Source organism: Cottoperca gobio, chromosome 13 (assembly GCF_900634415.1).
Source record: "Cottoperca gobio chromosome 13, fCotGob3.1, whole genome shotgun sequence".
NCBI lineage: Eukaryota > Metazoa > Chordata > Actinopteri > Perciformes > Bovichtidae > Cottoperca > Cottoperca gobio.
Window position 1 is genome coordinate 20,170,464 of NC_041367.1, and position 22,089 is coordinate 20,192,552.

A 22,089-nucleotide genomic window follows, 5' to 3' on the forward strand; every position below is an offset into this window, starting at 1 on the left:
AAGAGACTTCTTTTTGTTTTACAATTTTCTGACATTTAATAGACAAATTAATTGAGGAAATAATCGTTAGATGCAGCTCTAAATACATTATTTATTTATTATCGTGTAAAACAGATTTGTTTGTGTCCTTTTCTGAATGACACAGTGAGAATAGCACCTTTCCATAGCTGCAGTAGATTCATTCAGTTGACCTATAAATCAACTCATTTCTGGTTTCATCTCTGCTGGGTTCTTGTGCAGTCCTCTCTCTGCTTCATCACCAGATACACAGCACTGTAATGTTTTGCTGTTATTCTCTCCAGGGAGAACAGCTAAGTGCATGTGCACAACTACCCCTTCTTTTTCTGTCTTGCAGGGCTTGCTGACATTTACTCGATATGGCTACGTGGTTTTCCAGTGGTTTAGGTATAGTGACAACTGTGAGCTTAGTATTTTGTTGCAGTGGAGAGGGAGGGAGACGCCAGAAAAGGAAAAGGGGAAGACAAAGAGGGTTACAGCAAGAGGTCAGAGGCAGAAAACAACAGAGAGATCCCTAAACCCTAAAGCCCTCAATCCTACTGTCACTTTTAACTCTTACACTTTAAATCCCAATGAATCAATTAGTCATATCATATAAAAACCTTAGATCCAGTTTTAATTAACGTAAACATGCAATACAAGCACAAAACATGCATACGAGCGTGTTTTCCCCAAGCAGCATTGTAGCGGCGCACCAAATGGCATATCGTGTGTCTTGTGGGCTCATCTGCTCTTTACCAGGAGGAACCATTGCATGTATTTTCCATCCATCACGTGCGTAACACAAAGAAAAATGGGGGAGGAGCATTTAGGTAAGAACTCTCGTGACAGTGTAGCATTCACCAAGACTCACATAATAGATATTTTTGTGCAAATATCGTATTTGTCCCTTTTTAGTATTGAACATAAACTTATTGTACTGAAAGGTGGATGTCAAAATGTTCTTCCATCTTAGAGGACATTGTCTGTTCACATCTTGAATTCACGTTACAGTGGATTCCTACACTGATGAGCTTTCACAGTGGGGAAAAGTAACTAAATGTCCTTGGAAACTTGTCAAACTGCAACATAACCACCTTTCCGCTGTCCATCTTTATGTTTCAAACACTCACATACCTTTCCCAAAACGTGCCTGTATGTGGCTCAATGCACTGCTTTGTACACTGTTTTTAGTAAATGGTAAAATGCTATATAGACACATAAGTGAGCTCCTCTTAGCCACAGTCTGAAAACAATCTGCAGAATATCTGCTTAAGAGGGAGGAATTGTCCCCTGAAAACACAGTTCATACTTGGTAACAGCCAGACTTTTCTAGCACGAGAAGACAAGCAGTTTAAATTTTCACAAATTCTGCTGATTTTTATGTCGTCTCAGAATGTTTGGATCCCTCGACCAGAAGCGTGCTGTGCTTGAAGCATATTGTTTACACCAGGGGTCGTATTCACAAAGGATCTTATCTTGGCACTGGGGGCTCCTATCGAAGAGCTCTCTCTTACAGTAAAAGCTATTCACAATAGATAACTCAATCAATATGAAATGTTGACTTGGTCAGTATATTGTATCTGGCATCAAATACCATCAGCATGAGATATTACTAGTCCTGAAGACTGAGACGCCTCTTATTTTTAGGAGTTTCTTCTAACTCTGCCAGTTACTGTAGGAGCTATATTTAGCCTCGGCATGTTTTGTGCATGTGAAGATCCATTGCTTTTTCTTCAGATTGGATGGAAATCTGTTATTTTCAGCTCTTCGAAAGAATGTGTCAGAAACTGAAGAATATCAAAAACTGATTCTGAGTCTTTTCGTTATCATTGAACATGTCTTAGCTCTCACCCTGAACCGTGTGATTTCTTAGTGTAGTTTGGAAGTTATTTTTATCCTCTGGTTTTCAGCTGTCAAAGGCAGGAGAGATCAACCAAATAACTTTTACTTTCTGTCTCCCACCATCAGAGAGATTTTTATTTTAAGCTTCTCTTTTGTAAAATGCTCTGATGCCAAGGACTGGTGCTGCATCATTCATGAATGGGAAGGATTTTATTTATGGACTCCACAGTAGTTTTTCTTTTTTGGTTGTTGCTGTGAGCCATGTTATTTGTGCATTTTGAACACTCCTAATAAATTGGTAATGCTGCAGCGACTGTTGCATATTTCCCCCGTGTGAATCTAAATTTGTTTCTGTGAACCTGTGTGGATAAATAAGGGTTAAAAGGTGTCACATGAGGTGTGTGTGAAGTCAGTGAGTTTAATTATGAAGTGTGAACTGACCGTCCCCACCACCTTCTCACTGTCCTTTGCATGTACGAGTGTGTGTGTGTCTGTACAGTACATGTGTTTTTACATACATGTGCATGTTGGTCGTGGTGGTTTGAGTGAGCCAATAAAGAGCCAGATAATATCTAAACAAATCAGTGAAACAGCATTTTGATCATTTTAAACAAAACTGTCTGTTGAGAATGCGCACCACTACTTTGATTGATAATAATAACTACGGCTGAAAGGTGAAGTTTGCAAATGTCCTTATATTATCTGACCAGCAGTGCAAAACCCAAAGATAAAATATTGACATTTGAGAAGCTGAAACTACAAATGATCAAAACAGATAATTTTTTTGTTGATCAACTAATTGATTAATGGTTTAAGCTCTAAATTAAACTGTTTAAGCGTTAATGTACATTGAGCTGTAATCTAATAAAAGCACCATTAGATTTCATTCAGGTCAAATTATGTTCCCGTTGTGTGTGTTGCAGGGCGTCGGGCGCGATGGCTAATGCCTCCCCAGACCTGGACAACGCGGAAGCCCAGCGCCAGCTCAACAACAACAACCGACCAAGCAGCTCGGGATTCTGGGAGACAGAGTGTACCAGCTCCAAGCTGTTCGAGTGCTCCCGCATCAAGGCCCTGGCAGGTCAGAGGTCACGCACGTGCTTACTCTCACCCATACAGGCACACATCAGTAGGGCTATGGGGTTGATTCTTTTTGAATTTTAGTATTAAAGATGTTCTTCTTTGATCATAACTTATCTGAGGCATGATTTCTAAATAAGTGACTATTGATGTCAAAAATCAATAGTGACCTCATATCTTCTAAAACTAGTGTTAATAGGTAAGCAGTGCTACATTGGGGATACAAATCCTCACAAAAAGTCTCATCAGGTAAAGAATCCAAGATAAGCACAATTTGATTTAATGATAGTGTTAGCTAATGTTAGATGGGATATTATTCGACTTGATATTATCCTAACATTCACGAGAAAGCAACTGTTCTGCCCTTTCCCCTTCCCGTTTAAAGCTGAGTCTTTCTTTTCCCTCAGATGAACGTGATGCGGTGCAGAAGAAAACCTTTACCAAGTGGGTTAACTCCCATCTGGCCAGAGTGTCCTGTCGCATAGCTGACCTCTACAACGACCTGAGGGATGGATACATGCTCACCAGACTGCTGGAGGTCCTCAGTGGAGAGCTGCTGGTGGGAACACACACACGTTATGGCAAATTATAAAGGGCTTTCTAGCAATCGTGTAGTCTCTCTTAATTGATCTGTCATAGGATGGGAGGTGTTAAAGGGATAGTTCGGATTGTTAGAAGTGGGGTTGTATGAGGTACTTATCCACAGTCAGTGTGTTACCCACAGCAGATGATGGTCAGAACGCCCCAGTTTGGAGAAGCAGACAGGAGTTACAGCACGAGAGTAAAGCAATGTACTGCTGTGGACGGGGGCAGCAGCAAAATATATTTTAGCCCCCGTCCACAGCAGTACATTGCTTTACTCTCGTGCTGTAACTCCTGTCTGCTTCTCCAAACTGGTGTCGTGCCGACTGCCATGGAGGAGTACCTCATCCAATCACACTTTAAACGATCAAACTATCTAATTTAGGGGGTGTATGCAGCTTTTAAACATCAATAAATTATTTTAAAATTAGCCGACTTGCCGAGCTACCTCACAAGATAGATTGTTGTTTCAAAAACGTTAACATTAACCGGAAAGGTTTGTATGTATACGTATTTTGTAATCTTACGTCAACATCAGATGTTTTGAGTTACTTACAGCAGGCATGACTGATTCTCTGAGGAAATCATTTCTGTGGAGCACTTTTTTCTACAGTAGTGAAACTAGATGTTCTGATCCATTTGTTTTCTCCTTCACTTCACTGAGAAGGAGAAACGTGAGGAACTATTTCCCCCCTGAACTTTTCATTCTTTCCTGTTTCTACACTTTAAACTTCATTTGAAGTCAAATCCAAACTGATGGCTACATATGTTCTTGGCAAAAGTGATCTTTGTTTATAATCCCTCTTGTGTCCCTGCAGCCGAGGCCTACACGAGGTCGTATGCGGATCCACTGCCTGGAGAACGTTGACAAAGCTCTCCAATTCCTTAAAGAACAGAGGGTTCACCTGGAAAATGTTGGTTCCCATGACATTGTGGATGGAAACCACCGCCTCACCCTGGGCCTTATGTGGACCATCATCCTACGCTTCCAGGTAAACACAAGCACACTATATACCTACAGTATGTGTTGTGTGAGATATTATCACAGCTCAGTGATGTCGAGCTTTAGGAGATGTTAAAGCTTGACCAAATATCTTTTTCTGGCAAAGAGCAAAAAATGATTATGGTTTTGTCTGACTTCTGTGTTATATATTACTTTTGTTATCAGTTTTCATTATCGACGTGAGGAAAATCTGATTTTAGTAATCGTTATAGCAGGATTTCAGTCTTGGTTGTTATGGCGACACCCATTGTCACCGTGGTGACAGCATACGCAGTTTTATAGGACAGCAAACACTTTTTGAGACTTTGTCAGAAATAAACAGTAAAGTTCCCTGAAGAGTCTGAAGTCTCATCACACAGCTCTGGTCATTGTTGTTGCAATATTTACAACTGATCCTCGCTCAATAAAATGCTGATGTCGTCTTGTTTAGTTTGGGAGAAGCATTTTTGTTGAGTGTTTGCAGTCAGCACTAACCTCTGTGATAAGTACACTGAAGGGTGAATTCACAAAAGGATTGCGTGTAATTCTCAAAACACCCGTAAAGGTGAAATGCACCCCTAACTTAGCTGCCAAGCAAACAGCGTCTCGGTGCTTCTGTGCTATTTTCACAAATTTAAATTAAGTAATACATTTACATTTGTCGCAAAATTTGCCCCTTTCTATGAAAATGAGTCCCATTACAAAAACAGTCCAATTCACACACAGGAGCAGTGATATTATTACCGTCTTCAGAGAGTTGATGGTAACTGAAGCGCATTTACAAGGCGTGTGCACTTACAAGGGGTATGCACCGATCATAATATATAGTCACATCTGTCACGTTCAAATTCCTTGTTTGTAGTTTTGAGGAATGTCTCTGCACCTCGTCGTGGACCTGGGGCTCGCAGTCTGAAAATTACATTTTTGCTTTTCTCTTTGCCGTTGTTCTGCCTACTGTGTTGTGCAAAGGCAACTTTGACACATGGATAATTGCAATCAGACACAAAAAGGGAAAATTACGCTCAGCTGCAAATCTTTATGGCCGTGTTTGTGCTGTATATATATATATATATATATATATATATATATATCATCAGCACAATATCTTTTGTGAATCGGACCTTGAGGCGGGGTTGCAGGTGATGATCAATTCATTGAGCTATCAGCAGCTGCAGATCATTCTCAGTTTCTTCTGACAGCCTCACAATCATGCCAGTCCCAGTTTTGCCAGATGAACATTTATAATGGGGTGTGGAGAGTGAAAGCTGGATTACATGCTATATTGTTTCCATGTGTGTGTGAAGGCAATTTGAATCCAGTGCTGGAATGGCACTGGAGTCCATAACTAACGAAAAAACTACAATAATAAACATAAAATGGCTGAACAAAAATGTCAACCATATACAGTACCAAACACAAGGTTGGATCTCATGAAAATCTAAAGGATTACAACTTTAAACCTGGTAGAAGTCTGATATAAGCAGTAGCTCATGGGTGAGTCTAGCTAATAAAAGTACACTAGACAAAAACCAAAATTATAGACTGACTTCTTCCCGTGGGATACAAAGGCTTAAGTGCACTGAGATGCTGCAGCGATGTGCCCATGCTACTTACTGAATCAGAAGGATGCTGTAATCAGCAGTGGCTTCATTTAGGACGAGGTGCCAGCGGTTCTGTTTGGGGGGACGCTGTCACAACTGCCGCATCATCAGTGTGCGACAGCGACAGCAGTGTTTGGTGGATAAAGCCTGAATGTCACTCAGGGCTCAGAGGCCTAGAGGTAGCAGTCGCCTTCCAGTCTGCTCTGCGACAAGGACACACACACACACATACACACACACACACACACACACACACACACACACACACACACACACACACACACACACACACACACACACACTGCACTCACTCTCTTACACATACACCATCTATCTAGTCACACACACCGATACACTCACATCTTGACATGCACATACTATCACACACACTCACAGTGATACAGGATCAGTTTGTGCCATGTAAGTGCAGCAGAAGCCCACGGCTGCTCTTTCTTACGCTTCAGTGCGACAGCGTGGCTTTGGCACAAAATGCTTGTTTAGCATTATTCAGACCCTTCTGTAGCATTCACGGTCCACAGCCGCCTAGTAGCTGTCTCCTGGGACTCAGTATTGTCAAGTTCAGCCTGGCTGCCTACCACAAAGCACATTTAACAGCACTGCTAGCAGACTTATGTCTTAGTATGTCGAGTGACCCTCTGCAAGTGAGGCAAAGAATGAATGTTCTGTGTGTTCAATATGGCTCAGTAGACTCATCATTTAGTGTTTAAATGTTGAAACAAATGTTGTGTGATGTTCACTGTTGATGTTTATGATGGCCATTATTGACATGTATTATACATGTAGAAGTGTGTGGTCTTTCTTTTGTAATTATAAGATCACGCCTTTCCTAAAACAGTATTGTATCAAAGTCAAGTTTCAGTGTTTAGTCTGAATGGCATGTAATTAGTTAAATACACTGTGTAGAAAAAACACAGTTTAGGAATATGCTGCACAGAATTATTTAATTATTTAACAGCATTGCTTAAGAAAGTAGCGGGCTTGGTAGCGTGCTTGACAGTTAATTCAGTAACGTCTTTTGTTGTTGCTGTAGTAGTGTTTTGAGTCTAGTTAAGAATCTGTAACTTTACAGTTTGGGCCACCGTAGAGTGTGACTACTAGCTCCATTAGCTGTAAGCTTGGCTGTCGTCCCGCTCTCCTTCTCCCAAGAGCCGCCAGTCGATGGCCTCTACAATTTAGCATGCGCTGAGAAAGAGGAGCAGTGCAGACGACTGTTGTGCAGGCCTGTGTGTGTGTGTGTGTGTGTGTGTGTGTGTGTGTGTGTGAAGGAGGCAGTAATTATGTGATGTGAGGATAGGAGGAAAGGGTGGTTTGGCTGATGGGACACAACAAGCATTGATGTGGTAAATAAGCAGCGGGTGGGGCCTAACTGTGACCTTCAGTCAGTTTCTGATGATTAACAAAGGTTAAAATAGAACTCCGGCTATTCAGTTTTCATACAGTATACCACACTATTTCCTGTTTTCCAATCCTACTGTTTATTTTCCTGTCAGGCTTTTCACACACCTGCTTTATTTACCATGATTTGGAATGACCACCTGGCAAAGAGCCGTTTGAGGTAAAGGGATAAAACAGAAATTAAAACAGAATGCACACGGTATCAAGGGGTCATGTAGAAAGATGCATTGGGGTTTGGACAGAGATAAGCCAAACAATTATTACAATTAATTAATAACAAACTGCAGAGCAATTAGATTTATTAATCAGATTTATTTCATTTCAAAGCAATTGTACCAAGTATGCAAATCCATCTAAATATATTTGTACATGCAACTAATGTGAAGATAATGTAACAATAGCATGAATCAAACATGGAACTGCTTAAATAAAAGAACATTACTTTTGTCTCATCATTTTATTTCCATTTAAGTTTACATTTTGTGAGACCTGGCTGCTCATAGAACACATTACATTTGAAAGTACATTTTTAGACCGACCAGCTTCAGGCCAGGAAACAGTTGATTTCGTAGTTTTCTAGAGATCCAGGCCAGAACTAACAGATACTAACAGAGTCTGAGGCTTGATTCCAAATCTGAAGGCATGTTTCTAAGGTCAATTATGTAATTTCATTGAACATTTAAGCGTTAAGAAAAATGTCATAATATTTGGCTGAGATTTATGTTGTCCGAGAGGCTTCCAGTTATCTTTCCCTCTTGCACTTTGTCTCTCCTCATCTTTCCTGTTTTCTCCTTTCCTCGGTGGTGAAAGGGAGAGTTTGCTTTGTCCAGTCAGCAGGTAGGGCCGAACCACTGCAGTAACTGCACACAGGCGGAGAGAGTGAGCGAGACAGAGAGAGAGGGAGAAAGAGAGAGAAAGAGAGAGGGAGAGAAAGAGAGGGAGGAAAGAAGGGAGGCGATTGACAGGCAAAGGAAGAGGTCATCCTAATGCATCTACAGAACCATTCACAAATAATAACAGAATGTTATTATTTGCAGTGACTTCAATTAGTGTTGTATATGGATGGCTGAATGTGCTTGTGCTTATTTAATGCATAATCTTGTCACATGGTTAAAATGTATATTGTGTATTCATTATTGGTGAGAGGTTTGTAATATTTTATACCTTCACTGTGGGTTTATCTGGCACAAAACGTGGTGGAAGGGTGTAGCATGGGCCAAGGAAGAAGCCATTACATTTTGGAGCGGTTTGAATCACAAATAAATGTTCTCTTCTCTAACATTGCAGGATAGGGCATTTGGCCTTTGCGGAAGTCTGCGCCCTCCGAGTGCCCTTCTAGTTTGTTATGCGTTTCCCTTATATAATTTAATCCATCTGTATTTAAGTGTGTTTATATGTGTATGTGTGTGGGTGTGAGTGTGTGCGCGTGCAATGTTGAGCCTAGCGACATGGGTAGCAGCTGATTCCAGGGTGTCATGTCCCCAATTACCTTGGATCGTGTCACTGTGATGTTATTGGTTGAATGGCTGTCACTGTCACCTATCATCAGACGTTATAATGGCTCTGCATCTCCTTGCACTGAATTCCTCATCTCACATTGTTCCTTTGAGGTTTCAGGAACACTGTCAGGGCAATTCGGCTCGGACCTTTGCTCTTGACTGGTTCCAGACGTCTGAATTGTCGGCCCGATCTCAGTTTTTAATAAGTGATTCAAACAGGGCTGGTGTTGCTCTCATGGCTGTTTACTCGCTTTGAGACAATTCTGAGCCAATCAGAGCCTTTGGAGGCAGGACTGAAGTTGGTGACAAACTTTAGCACGGTTTAACAAACCTTAAACATGGTTACTTTACTTTATTCACGGATCACTGCTCATGATCTTTTAAGCTGCATAGTGATAGCATATGATAAATACAAATGATCTTGCGCAGGATGGGAGCACGACTACAGGTAGCGATGTGGGATTGTTAGCAGAAGGTGGTGTACTACTTCACCCTCCATTCTGGGAATTTTTGATTGCACCATATAGTGCATACATTTCACACAAAGGTTTTGACTATCGCATGAAATGGCAGACACAGTATAGTGTGCTATACAGTAAACAGGAAGGAAGTGATTTGTTTTTGTTAAACAAGGCACCAGTAGACAGTCCTCAGTAAGAGACAGGTAAATACTTCAAATGTGAATGTGTGTTCCCAAAAACAAAGCGGCGCAGTGCATAAATCTTTACGAGACAGAAGGTGTAGGGGTCTGTGCACAATGTCTCGCCGACAATCGTTGAACTGTTGCTTTGCTGTGTTCTTGTTCAGATCCAGGTGATCAAAATAGAGACAGAGGATAACAGAGAAACCCGCTCTGCCAAGGATGCCCTGCTGCTCTGGTGCCAGATGAAGACCGCAGGGTGAGCAGTGAAATAAAAAATACTGTGAATATGATCATTTATGTAATGTAACGAGTCGGTATGTCAGTCTATGTACGTCGGTGCTCCTTGGTTCACATTTAAAGATGTGAGAAAATATTTCTCTGTGCTCCAGGTACCCTGAGGTCAACATCCAGAACTTCACCACCTGCTGGAGAGACGGCCTCGCCTTCAACGCCCTCATACACAGACACAGGTAGGTTGTATTCTTAACACATCTCTGTAGCATGCTAACATGCTGAATATTGTCACGTTGCAATTTGTAGTTGTGAAAAATAGTGTGAACTTTGCAATGTTATTGTGTGGAATTGTTATGTTTTTCAGTTTTCCAGGATTAAAGTAATAGGATTATGATGTAATAACATGACCATAAATACATACTCATGTATTAACTGTAGATGAACAGACACAGATAGAGCGGAAAGGGCTTTGACTGATTTAGGATTTGAGTCATACAAACATGACAAATTCAGTTTCATCATCTTGTGCCCTCCAGACCTGATCTTATAGAGTTCCACAAGCTGACGCGGTCCAATGCAACCCACAACCTCCAGCAAGCCTTCAACATCGCTGAGCAGCACCTGGGCCTCACCAAACTCCTGGACCCTGAGGGTGAGAAAGTGTCACTGGTTTTGGTGTCCATATTACAAACAGCAATATCCATTATAGTACCATAGAAGTGATTTCATCTTTTACTTCCTGAGATAAATGAGATGTTTACTTACTGACACATGTCAACTCCTCTGCTCTCTGTCTCCACCACCACCCTCTGGTGCAGATGTGAACACAGAGAACCCAGACGAAAAGTCCATCATCACCTATGTGGTCTCCTACTACCACTACTTCTCCAAGATGAAGGCTCTTATTGTGGAGGGCAAAAGGGTTGGCAAGGTAACAAATTACACACGTGCAGATACACACACAGACATCAGGGACGTTGCTCTGTACGCGTCCTGCCTCTCTGAAAGGACGCAGTAAACTCAAAATCGACAAATCCAGGGTTAGGGAGGCCCTGCAGGCAACCCTATTTTTTTCCTTGAAAAAACTTCATTGTGAAGAACAAATCCGTTTTAAAATTCAGATTTTGGATTTCATTTGTTTTATTTTACATATATGTATTACATACAGTATATCTCAAAAGTGAGTACACCCTTTAGATTTTTGCAAATATTCTGTTATATCCTTTCAGGGGATAACATTATCCTACTGAAACTTTGATATAACTTAAAGTAGTCAGTGTGCTGCTTGAATAACAGTATAGATTTATTGTCCTTTGAAAATTACTCAGTACACAGCTGTTAATGTCTAAACAGCTGGCAACAAAAGTGAGTACACCCCATAGTGAACATGTCTAAATTGTGCCCAAAGTGTCAATATTTTGTGTGACCACCATTGTTATCTAGCACTGCTTTAACCCTCCTGGGCATGGAATTCACCAGAGCTGCACAGGTTGCTTCTGGAATCTTCTTCCACTCCTCCACGACGACATCACGGAGCGCACGGATGTTGGACACCTTGCACTCCTCCACCTTCCTCTTGAGGATGCCCCACATGTGCTCAATTGGGTTTAGGTCTGGAGACATACTTGGCCAGTCCATCACCTTAACCTTCAGCTTCTTCAGCAAGGCCGTTGTCATCTTGGAGGTGTGTTTAGGGTCATTATCATGTTGGAAAACTGCCCTACGGCCCAGTTTCCGAAGAGAGGGGATCATGCTCTGCTGCAGGATGTCACAGTATATATTGGAATTCATGTGTCCCTCAATGAAATGCAGCTCCCCAGTGCCGGCAGCACTCATGCAGCCCCAGACCATGATGCTGCCACCACCATGCTTGACTGTAGGCAAAACACATTTGTCTTGGTACTCCTCACCAGGGTGCCGCCACACACGCCGGACACCATCTGACCCAAACAGGTTTATTTTGGTCTCATCAGACCACAGGACATGGTTCCAGTAACTCATGTTCTTGGATTCATTGTCTTCAGCAAACTGTTTGCGGGCTTTCTTATGCATCGGTTTCAGAAGGGGCTTCTGTCTGGGGCGACCGCCATACAAACCGATTTGATGCAGTGTGCGGCGTATGGTCTGGGCACTGACAGGCTGACATCCTACTTCTGCAACCTCTGCAGCAATGCTGGAAGCACTCGCACGTCTATTTTTGGAAACCAACCTCTGGATATGACGCTGAGCACGTGGACTCAACTTCTTTGGTCGACCCTGGCGAGGCCTGTTCCGAGTGGAACCTGTCCTGGAAAACCGCTGTATGATCTTAGCCACTGTGCTGCAACTCATTTTCATGGTGTTGGCAATCTTCTTATAGCCAAGGCCATCTTTGTGAAGCGCAATAATCCTTTTTTTCAGCCGCTCAGAGAGTTCCTTGCCATGAGGTGCCATGTTGTCCAGCATTCAGAGAGAATTGTGCCCAAAACACCAAATTTAACAGCCCTGCTTATCATTTACACCTGAATCCTTGTAACACTAACGAGTCACATGACACCAGGGCGGGAAAACAACATCACTGGGCACAATTAGGACATGTTCACTATGGGGTGTACTCACTTTTGTTGCCAGCTGTTTAGACATTAACAGCTGTGTACTGAGTAATTTTCAAAGGACAATAAATCTATACTGTTATTCAAGCAGCACACTGACTACTTTAAGTTATATCAAAGTTTCAGTAGGATAATGTTATCCCCTGAAAGGATATAACAGAATATTTGCAAAAATCTAAAGGGTGTACTCACTTTTGAGATATACTGTATATACATGAATATAACCATAATTATAACCATATAACATCAAACACAAGTTTAACAAAACCATTTGTCAACAATCACACATTTAATTGAGGACCCACTCGATTAGCTACCTGTGGGTCCCGGGGACTCACTACATTGAACACTTACTTACACTCACATTGAAGGACCAGCTGTTGGGGGGGGCTAGCTAAAACACAAGTAAAGATTCATCAAAATATGTGGAGGCTTAAGAAAAAGAGAAATGTTAAAATATTATAATCCTTTTTATATATAAAAAGTGTATTTCTCTTATTGTGCATCTCTCTCTTCCTGTTTCTGATTTTTCTTCTTCTTAACTCTGTATCTCTTTCTTTCTTTCTGAATCTGCTCCTAACATATTTCTGTCTGTATGACTCAGGTACTAGACAACTGTATTGAGGCCGAAGAACATCGTCAACCGCTATGAGGCTCTGGCGTCAGACCTGCTGGACTGGATAGAAAAGACCATCGCGGTCATCAGCAACCAGAAGTTTGCCAACTCGCTGACCGGAGTTCAGCAGCAGCTACAGGCTTTTACAACCTACTGCACCATAGAGAAGCCCATCAAGTACGTTTTGTGGATTAAAATGGCATCTTGATATTTTGATGCCATGTTTGTGTCATGTATTACATAGCAAACGCAAAAATAAGTATGCCTCATCATGAATGCGTATGTTTCATGCTGAGTCATTACCACACTGCTTGTAAATACTTCTGGCAACTTGGTTCAAGAAGCTGTGACTTTAGCTTATGTCATGTTGAGCTGAAGCAATTTGTCAATGAATTACTAAGTGGATACACAGAAAATGTGTCAACTACACCATTAGCATTAATGGATTGATCATTTCCAGCTTTCAAATGTGAGAATTTGTTGCTTTTTTGAATAATCGTTTAATGGTAAAAATAATCAATCAATCAACTAGAAATGACGGTATAAAACAGTCACTAAAATAGGTTTAGCAAAAATTGTGCAAAATAAATATTAAGCTGATGGGTCCAGTAGTATGTGAGATTAGCTGCGGACAGACAGACAGATACACGCACGCATGAACGCATGAACGCACACACACGACCGAACGCAAGATCACCCCAAGGTTTACGCCTGGTTGAGATAATAATCATCATTTACAGCCCTCATGTCATCAGGGTTCCTACGCAGTATGGACAATTATGGATTTTTAAATCTTTTACAACAACACTAGTAGGTACAACGTGGCCTTTATGGTGCATAATCAGAAAAGATTGAAAAACGTATTTCATCAAAATAATATATTTATTATATTCTCAAGCTTTACATTCCATCCTGCCAGTGGACGAGGATTTCTGTGTAAGTGTGTAGCTGACGAACATTAGCATGAGGCTAGCATTAGCATTGGGCATTAGGCTGCATGATACATTACTGCTGAGGTTTATAAAGAAGTGCATAACCAACTTGATCTCTGAAAGTGAGAGTTGATCCGCAGTTGCTGTCACAGGTTCACAAAGACTGAATTATGTTGCTGTTACAATATGACATCAATACTAAGTTAGACCACAACATTTCAAATTAGGGAGTTTTTCCATGTCCACTGAGACAAATGGATAATTTGTGATATTGGGCTATAGAAATACATTTGATTTGATCATATGATCCCTCCAAAGTGAGGATTGCCTGCTTTGCTTTGTTATATATGATAATAAACTGAATATCTTAAGGTTTGGGATTGTTCGCAAGACAAAATTTGACATTTGCAGACATCACCTTGAACTCTGGGAAATCAGTGTTTAAAAACAAATCTTGCAATTAATAGAGAAAACAATCACTTCATTAAGAAAATAATAATAAGATAAATGAATAATTGTTACATCCAGCCATAGATGATATACTTCTCAGTTAGTTTTTACCAGAACATTGACAAGAGTCCATGTTGACATTTGATACCTTTTCTATCTGCATACATCAAGGTCCTGAATGGACCTGTCTTTTTTATCGAATGGCTCTGCACTAATACACACCCAGGTGTTCATACAGCAGACTCCCCCGTGTTAAATGGCCATGACACTGGACAGCAGGGTAACACAGTGAGAATCCTCAGACCTCCCTGTCAGCGAGCATTTATACTGTTATAGTGTCCTTGAGCCAGACACTGAAACCGTGACCAACTTTGTGGCTGAGCTTTTCTTGAACAAAGTTGGAAGAACCTTTAGCGTGCCCTTCACAGGAGGGACTGTTGAAAGAGAGGAGGCCGTGTTGTGAAACAGGATCACTAACTAAAGTTTTCTGTTTCTCTCTCAGGTTTCAGGAGAAGGGGAATCTTGAGGTCCTTCTGTTCACCATCCAAAGCAAGCTCAGAGCCAACAACCAGAAACCCTTTGTGCCTCATGATGGGAAGCTCATCTCAGACATCAACAAGGTAATACATCCACCAGCTGTTGGTTATTCTTTAAAACACAGTATTTCACCTTTTACTAAATGATTTAGTGGCGACTGATACGAGCGAGATATTGATTAATTAAAGAAAACATGCATCTGCAACCTGAAAACCTTTGTTGGCCAGTTTACAAGTTATATTTCCCATTAGTTTTATGTTTCTATAAGATTACCACTCTTAAAAACAATTTGTTTTGCTTTTCCTTTTCTGTCCAGGCCTGGGAGAGGCTGGAAAAGGCGGAACATGAGAAGGGTGTGGCTCTGCGTAAGGAGCTGATTCGTCAGGAGAAGCTGGAGCTGCTGGCTCAGTGCTTTGACCACAAAACCACCATGAGACAAGCCTGGCTGAATGAGAACCAGAGACTTGTATCACAGGTAGGGACCTCATGCAGCTGCGATATGAACGTTCAGACCTTTTGACTGCGTCGGAAAAAGATGTTTGGGCAGATCCAAATGTTTTATCCATATGATGTTTCCCTTTTGCATGAATGCAAAGTCAAATATTACAGGTGATTAGTGATATGATGAGTAATAACAGCAAGACTTCACTGCATTAGTGAAACAATGTGAACTGTCTAAGTCTACCTCCTCCATGCTCCTCCATGCTTTAATGTGCAGAGTTCAACACGAGGCTGATTTCACGCTCATCTGTTGAAGGGGGAAAGTTTCTCTGCGCTCACCTTATATGTGAGTTTAAGACGTGCACATACAAGCATGATTTATGAAACCAGTCTGAAAACCAATCCAGGAGACATCTTTTGTCCCAAAACAAATCTGTACATGGTATAACTTTTACATAGATGTACTATATCAGTCTAAATCATAAAGTTGGCCTGCAATAGAGAATATCGTTCCATGCAGAAGAATTGACAGGCTGTAAAATCAACCCGTGTCCTACTGTGTGCAAGTTAAGGTTTGTCTTTGGTCGTCGTCGATTCAGTGGTTAATCTCCATTACATCAGTCTTCCTTCACTCTCTCTACAGACTCCTCCCCCTTTGGTCTCCCCACTCTCTTTGACTCAGCTGCACACCTTATCTTTTCCTTTTCTCATTTTTCTGCTCTCCGCCTACAGGACAATTTTGGCTATGACCTTCCAGCAGTCGAGGCAGCAATGAAGAAACACGAGGCCATCGAGGCGGACATAGCCTCGTATGAAGAGCGGATTGGCGTGGTGGTGGAACTTGGTGCAGAGATGGAGGCAGAAGGATACTACGACATACGGCGGATCTTGGCACGAAAGGAAAACATCCTGGGCCAGTGGAGTCTGCTGAAGGAGCTGGTGGCTGGGAGGAGGACCCGGCTAGAGAAGAACCTCGCCCTGCAGAAGACTTTTCAGGACATGGTCTACATGATCGACTGGATGGAGGACACACAGGTAATGGAGGCTGTGAGAGAGAGAGCGAGAAAGACACTCCACTATATACAGTAGTTAAATAAAGACAGAGGAAAGGAAATATTGACAAGGTTTAAGAGGGTCTACATAGTTTCAAGAGTGAACAATAGAAAGGGGAGATCAGAAAGACACATAGTCAAAGAAGAAAGTATGTTTGCATATTTTCAAAAGACATCCTGATGTATAATGACATCACAGATGTTCCTTGTCATCTCCCGCTCTCTCTCAGGTCCAGCTTCTGTCCAAGGACTTTGGGAAGCATCTTTTGGAGGTGGACGACCTGCTGCAGAAACACAGCCTGCAGGAAGCCGACATCACAGTGCAGGCTGAGAGGGTCGAGACACTCAACACCTCTGCACTCAAATTCACCACGATAGAGGGTATACTCACATGTATCTTGTGTATTGGGTATATTTGTGTTTCATTTAATCTGCCTTTATCTTCATATGGGAACAAACATTAGAACAAAGTTTCAAGGTTTTTAAGTTGCATTGTCTGTAATAAAGGCTGGCATGGGAAGAAATGCCGTTTGTAATTGATCTGGTTTTAAAAGCAAATTAGCAGTGTACACTGAGATCTCCATTTTGCAAACAGTATGTTTGACTGCAGGATGTGGAATAAGAAATAAAGACTTTTAAAAGGCCATTTATGAGAATATTAAGAAAAACAGTTATGTGATTTGATGCATATCTTGATATGAAAAGCCAACTTAGGTATTGATAAGAGCTACAGGGTGTATCAATAACAACAACAACAGCTCTACAATACCAAATATACTTTTTTACATGTTAGTAGAAATATAAGATTCATTTGAATTATAATGAAGAGGCAACACTTGTTTGTAAACTTCTCCTCAGTGCGTGTTATCTGTCACAGACTGAGAACAATACACAAGAGGAAGCAATGATCCAGTGCTGATTTCATTTGGTCAAGTAAAGCTGTATTTGACCTTGACACAACTAGAAAATAGATTTCTGAACTTGATATGAGTAAGGTGATCTGCTCAGTACACTCTGTGCTGTGTAGGTAGTCCAGATCAGAGTACACTACTGTAATAAAGGAAGTACTGTTTCTATTTCTATTGCTTTTTTCCATAGTCATTGACCTCAGTTTGTTGTCTCCCAGGTTACCAACCGTGTGACCCACAGGTGATCTGTAACCGTGTCAACCATGTCTCTACCTGTCTGGAGGAGCTGAAACAACTGGCAGCTAAAAGGCGCGAGGAGCTTCGAGGAGTCGAGACAACTGTGGGCCTTCTTTCAGGTACGTTGGGCCAACTGGAAGAGCCAAAACAAATGTTCCCAGCAGGTTAAGGGCCAGTAAACGCCATTCGAAGTGCTTGATGGATACAATACACTACAGGTCATTTAGCAGACGCTCTTATCCAGAGCGACTTACAGTGAACTAACTACAGGGACAGTCACCCTGGAGGAACTCGGGGTTAAGTGCCTTGTTCAGGAGCACTATGGTGGCAGATTGGTGCTGAACGACCTTCCTGTTTCCTATTTGGAAGCCTAACCACCAAACTGCTCCCTCCACACCTTTTCTATGTCAGAATTGGGGGGATGTGTCATTCAATTTGTGTTCACTATGAATGCCTTCCATGTCAGACTGTCTGAAAATGTGTGCCTTTATCCAACAACGTCTATCTATCAAGGAAACTAGAGCTTCAACAGAAATGTGTAATAATAATAACGCTCTGGTCTTTTATGAGAACAAATTGTTGAGCGTTGCTGGTTGCTCCACACCTGAGGACATTGCTTTGTGTTTTACAGCTCATCTATACTAGAGTTTTTACGAACAGCACAGCTGTCTCTGGGGGCAGGCTGGGAGAGGAGTTAGAAATTATAATCCGATTAGTTACTGTCATACAAAAAGAAGTGTTCGTCAAATTAAGCTGTACTTTTACGGACCCACCCTCTAATCCTTTGAACACTTAAGTGCAATCAGAATTACAACAGTATTTCTTCAGTTATCACGTATCTTTCTTTTGTGCTTTGTTATATGTCCGTTCGGCATGTTCATGGAAGACATGGCCTGTGTCTGTCTCCTGAGAAAGCAGTCTGTCACTTTGACAACACAGAGGTGATGAAGGAGTTATTAATGTTTGTGAATAAGCTTTTAGAATGAACTATGAAAGTAATGAGTGTATAATGTGAAGAGCTTATTTCTTAGTCCAAAGAGTCATTGGATCACACCATTGAATCACTAATTATCACATGGAAATCACTGATTACTGATTCATCTGGCTAATTCCCCTTCTGCCTTCTGGGAGGCTCTCAGAAACAGACTGGGGTCAGTGTTAGGTGGACTTTAGGGATTACAGGTGAAACCTGCTCTATCTTTCTAAACTTTTTTCCTTTACATTCTTTTTTTAAATCTCTGTTTTTCTTTTCCAATTATCTTTTATCTTAGATGTGTTTTTTTTCTTTTTCCACTCATCCGTTGCTTCGCCTCTATTTCGCATTTCTTATAATGTTTTCATTGATTTGATCTTTTCCTCTTACTTAGCTTTTTATGTTTTAGAATAAGGTTGAAAATAAATATTTTCTTTGTTTAAATGTTGCAATTCTTGTTTGTCTGTGTGTTCTCCTGTTAGGAGCTGGAGGAGTCGGAGGCCTGGATCAGAGGAGAAGAGCTCCATCCTGGGAACTCAGGGTTATGGGAAGGACCTGAGCAGTGTGCTGAAGTTACTACAAAAACACAAGACTCTGGCTGGAGAACTGCTGGCTCACCGGTCGCTGCTGCAGGTGTGTGTTTTATCTGCGTGTGTGTGTGTGTGTGTGTGTGTGTGCGTGTGTGTGTGTGTGTGTGTGTGTGTGTGTGTGTGTGTGTGTGTGTGTGAATTTATGTAATTATAAATGACTTTGGAGCTCACCCAAAGAAGAACAACTTAACTTACTTCTTACTTATTTTATTTCATATGTGATTTATTGCCAATAATTAATAATGTATTCATTTATTAAAAGACAACAATGCCTTCTAAATTAAAGAAAGTAATGATAAATAGTATTTAAAATGATAACAAATATTGTTTAATTTAAAACAAATCCCAAATAAGAAAACATCTGAAAGAAAATTGTGTAAGTAGGTTTTAAGAAGAAATAATGTTCAATGTTCCTGAAATTGGTAACATGTATTTCAGATTTGGATGTAAATACTTTGATTATTATGTTCTTTATGATGGATTATGTACGTGTGTCAAGTGTCAGATACTGCAAGTTCTTAATGGTATTGTGGGAGAGGTTTGGTCGATGTTGGAGGAACAGTACTTTCTAAAAGATGTTTTTCTTCTCCCTTTCCTACTGTGTACTTTGTTTAATGTTGGTTAGTGCTCCATTTTACTGCATACAGTGTGCAATAACTTAGAGCAGGGGTGGGGAACCTCCGACCTCCGGGCCGTATACGCCTGCGAGACCATTGGCCATCGAGGTAATTCATAAAAACGCAAAGAAATCCAGACAGCAATAGACGGGTAACTGACTGTTTCTGCTGGCCATGGTCAGGGTCCTTGAACACAACACGAGTAGAACGCGTCATCACGTGGTCAGGTCATGTAAAACTTACATTTTAAACGAGACTGTCATTGACATCAGTGAACGCAACGTGGCGAGTGTAAAACAGAGAAAGCTGGATGTGGAATGTCGCACTTTCCAGGAGAAATGGACTGAACGATTATTAAAAGGCCAGTGTGCCTAGTTTGTGCTTGCGGTGATGTAAAATGATCTCGAGCGTCATTACAGCACGAAACATGCCAAACTGCACGAGCTGAAAGGACGAGTGCGTTTGGATAAAGTTAATGCTCTTCGGCGGAGTTTGGCTCAACAAGCAGCTCTCTGCAGAGCGTAACATACAAACATGGAAAGATAGAGAGGTAGACCACCACACCAAGAACAGACTGTTCCACCACTACTGTGCAATATTTACTTTATTTTCTATCAACCACTTGGTACTTATATTATTTTTTATTCTAATTAATTAAGGATTGTTTTCTAATAAAACAGAAAGATACATGGATTAAAAAGTTGCTTTTTTGCACAGCATAAAAGAAAAGTGAAATGAATGGGCTGCGTCTTAAAAAATGTTTGCAGAGGTTATGAGTTCAATAATTAGTACGGCCCTCGAAGGATGTTGTAAATAATAAAATGGCCCTTGACATGAAAAAGGTTCCCCACCCCTGGTTTACAGTAACACTGTTATTCCTCCCTCCTGCTCGTCTAGAACACCATGAAACGAGGAAAGCAGATCCTGAGTGAGAAGAGCTTTGGCACGGCGGGGATCCAGGAGCGCATCATGGAGGTGAAGGGCGAGTGGAAGAGGCTGGAGGACCAGGCCGCGCAGCGTCTTGGCCACCTGCAGGAGGCGCTAAACTTTTTTCAGTTCTCCACGGAGACGGACGACCTGGTGGCTTGGCTGCAGGACGCTTACCGCCTGGTCTCCAGCGAAGACTTTGGACACGATGAGTACTCCACCCAGTCCCTTCTGAAGAAACACAGAGGGGTCAGCGAGGCCATCGACAAACATCGTCTGCATGTACTGGCACTGCGCAAACACATGGTGGCGCTGCCTCTGCGGTACCGTGATCAGGAGGTGAGCAGGGAACGAATGTTTCACTTATTTTGCACAAAGTTTGTCCTTCTACATCCTTTCTTTTAAAACTCTATGTGCTTACTTTTCCTCTCCTGTCTTATCACCTCCTCCCTGCAGGAGGTGCAGATGCGTATGGGAGAGGTGGAGCAGCTGTATACCGAGGTGGCCGAGGTTGCAGTGCTCAGACAGCAGTGGCTTCATGACGCCCTCGCCGTCTACCGCATGTTCAGCGAGGTCAATGCCTGCGAGCTGTGGATTGATGAGAAGGAGCAGTGGTTGGACAAGATGGAGATCCCAGAGAGACTGGAGGATGTGGAGATGGTGGCACACAGGTGAGGAAGGGGAGGGTGAGGAAGGGGAGGGAGAAGGTGTAATCGCTGTGACACCAAATGTAAGCTGATGAAATATTTTCTTCTTAAACCACTGACTTTGTCCCATGGTATCCCACAATGCCCTTTGTTGTAGGTTTGAGAGCTTGGACCAGGAGATGAACAGCCTGATGGGAAGGATCCTGGACGTTAACCAGATAGTTCAGCAGCTCCTGGATGGAGGTCATCCGTCCTCTACAGAGGTCAGAGGATGTCAGGATCACCTCAACTCCAGGTACTGAAACAAAACCTCCCAACAAGTACAGCCACGTGTACTTCTACTGACTGTAACAATTACAACAACTTTACAAAACACAACAATGCTTATCCAGCCGTTTTAATTCTACTGGTGCATGGTTATACAAACACAGGGTAAAATGCTTTGCCTGAGGCACAGCAATACATTAGATCCTTGTTTAAAACACAACGCAGAGGAAGATAAAATCTGATGAAGAAGAATACAATTAAAGTAAACAAATATCAATATGATTGACAAACGATTTTAATTTAAAACTTAAATCTATGATTATTGTATAAATAACTAATCACATTACAGCATTGCCTCCACTCTAACCGACTTCCTTGGGAATCACTAGAGCGTTTGTAACGAGTTGAAAATTCTGTCTGATATC

The 22,089-nt window shown here is 41.6% G+C and overlaps 1 protein-coding gene across 1 annotated transcript in view; it reads left to right on the top strand.

The window, feature by feature from the left end:
• Nucleotides 1-22,089, top strand: part of sptbn4b (spectrin, beta, non-erythrocytic 4b) — an 81,967-nt gene that overhangs the window by 9,097 nt on the left and 50,781 nt on the right. Inside the window, 20 exon segments of the mRNA XM_029445894.1 lie at nucleotides 2,766-2,923; nucleotides 3,330-3,481; nucleotides 4,323-4,496; nucleotides 9,810-9,901; nucleotides 10,035-10,115; nucleotides 10,416-10,531; nucleotides 10,698-10,810; nucleotides 13,075-13,104; nucleotides 13,106-13,263; nucleotides 14,971-15,088; nucleotides 15,322-15,480; nucleotides 16,179-16,481; nucleotides 16,729-16,879; nucleotides 17,625-17,728; nucleotides 17,730-17,762; nucleotides 19,099-19,128; nucleotides 19,130-19,249; nucleotides 20,721-21,089; nucleotides 21,207-21,421; nucleotides 21,555-21,692. Coding sequence (XP_029301754.1) covers nucleotides 2,779-2,923; nucleotides 3,330-3,481; nucleotides 4,323-4,496; nucleotides 9,810-9,901; nucleotides 10,035-10,115; nucleotides 10,416-10,531; nucleotides 10,698-10,810; nucleotides 13,075-13,104; nucleotides 13,106-13,263; nucleotides 14,971-15,088; nucleotides 15,322-15,480; nucleotides 16,179-16,481; nucleotides 16,729-16,879; nucleotides 17,625-17,728; nucleotides 17,730-17,762; nucleotides 19,099-19,128; nucleotides 19,130-19,249; nucleotides 20,721-21,089; nucleotides 21,207-21,421; nucleotides 21,555-21,692 — 2,801 coding nt within the window. The 5' untranslated portion in view covers nucleotides 2,766-2,778.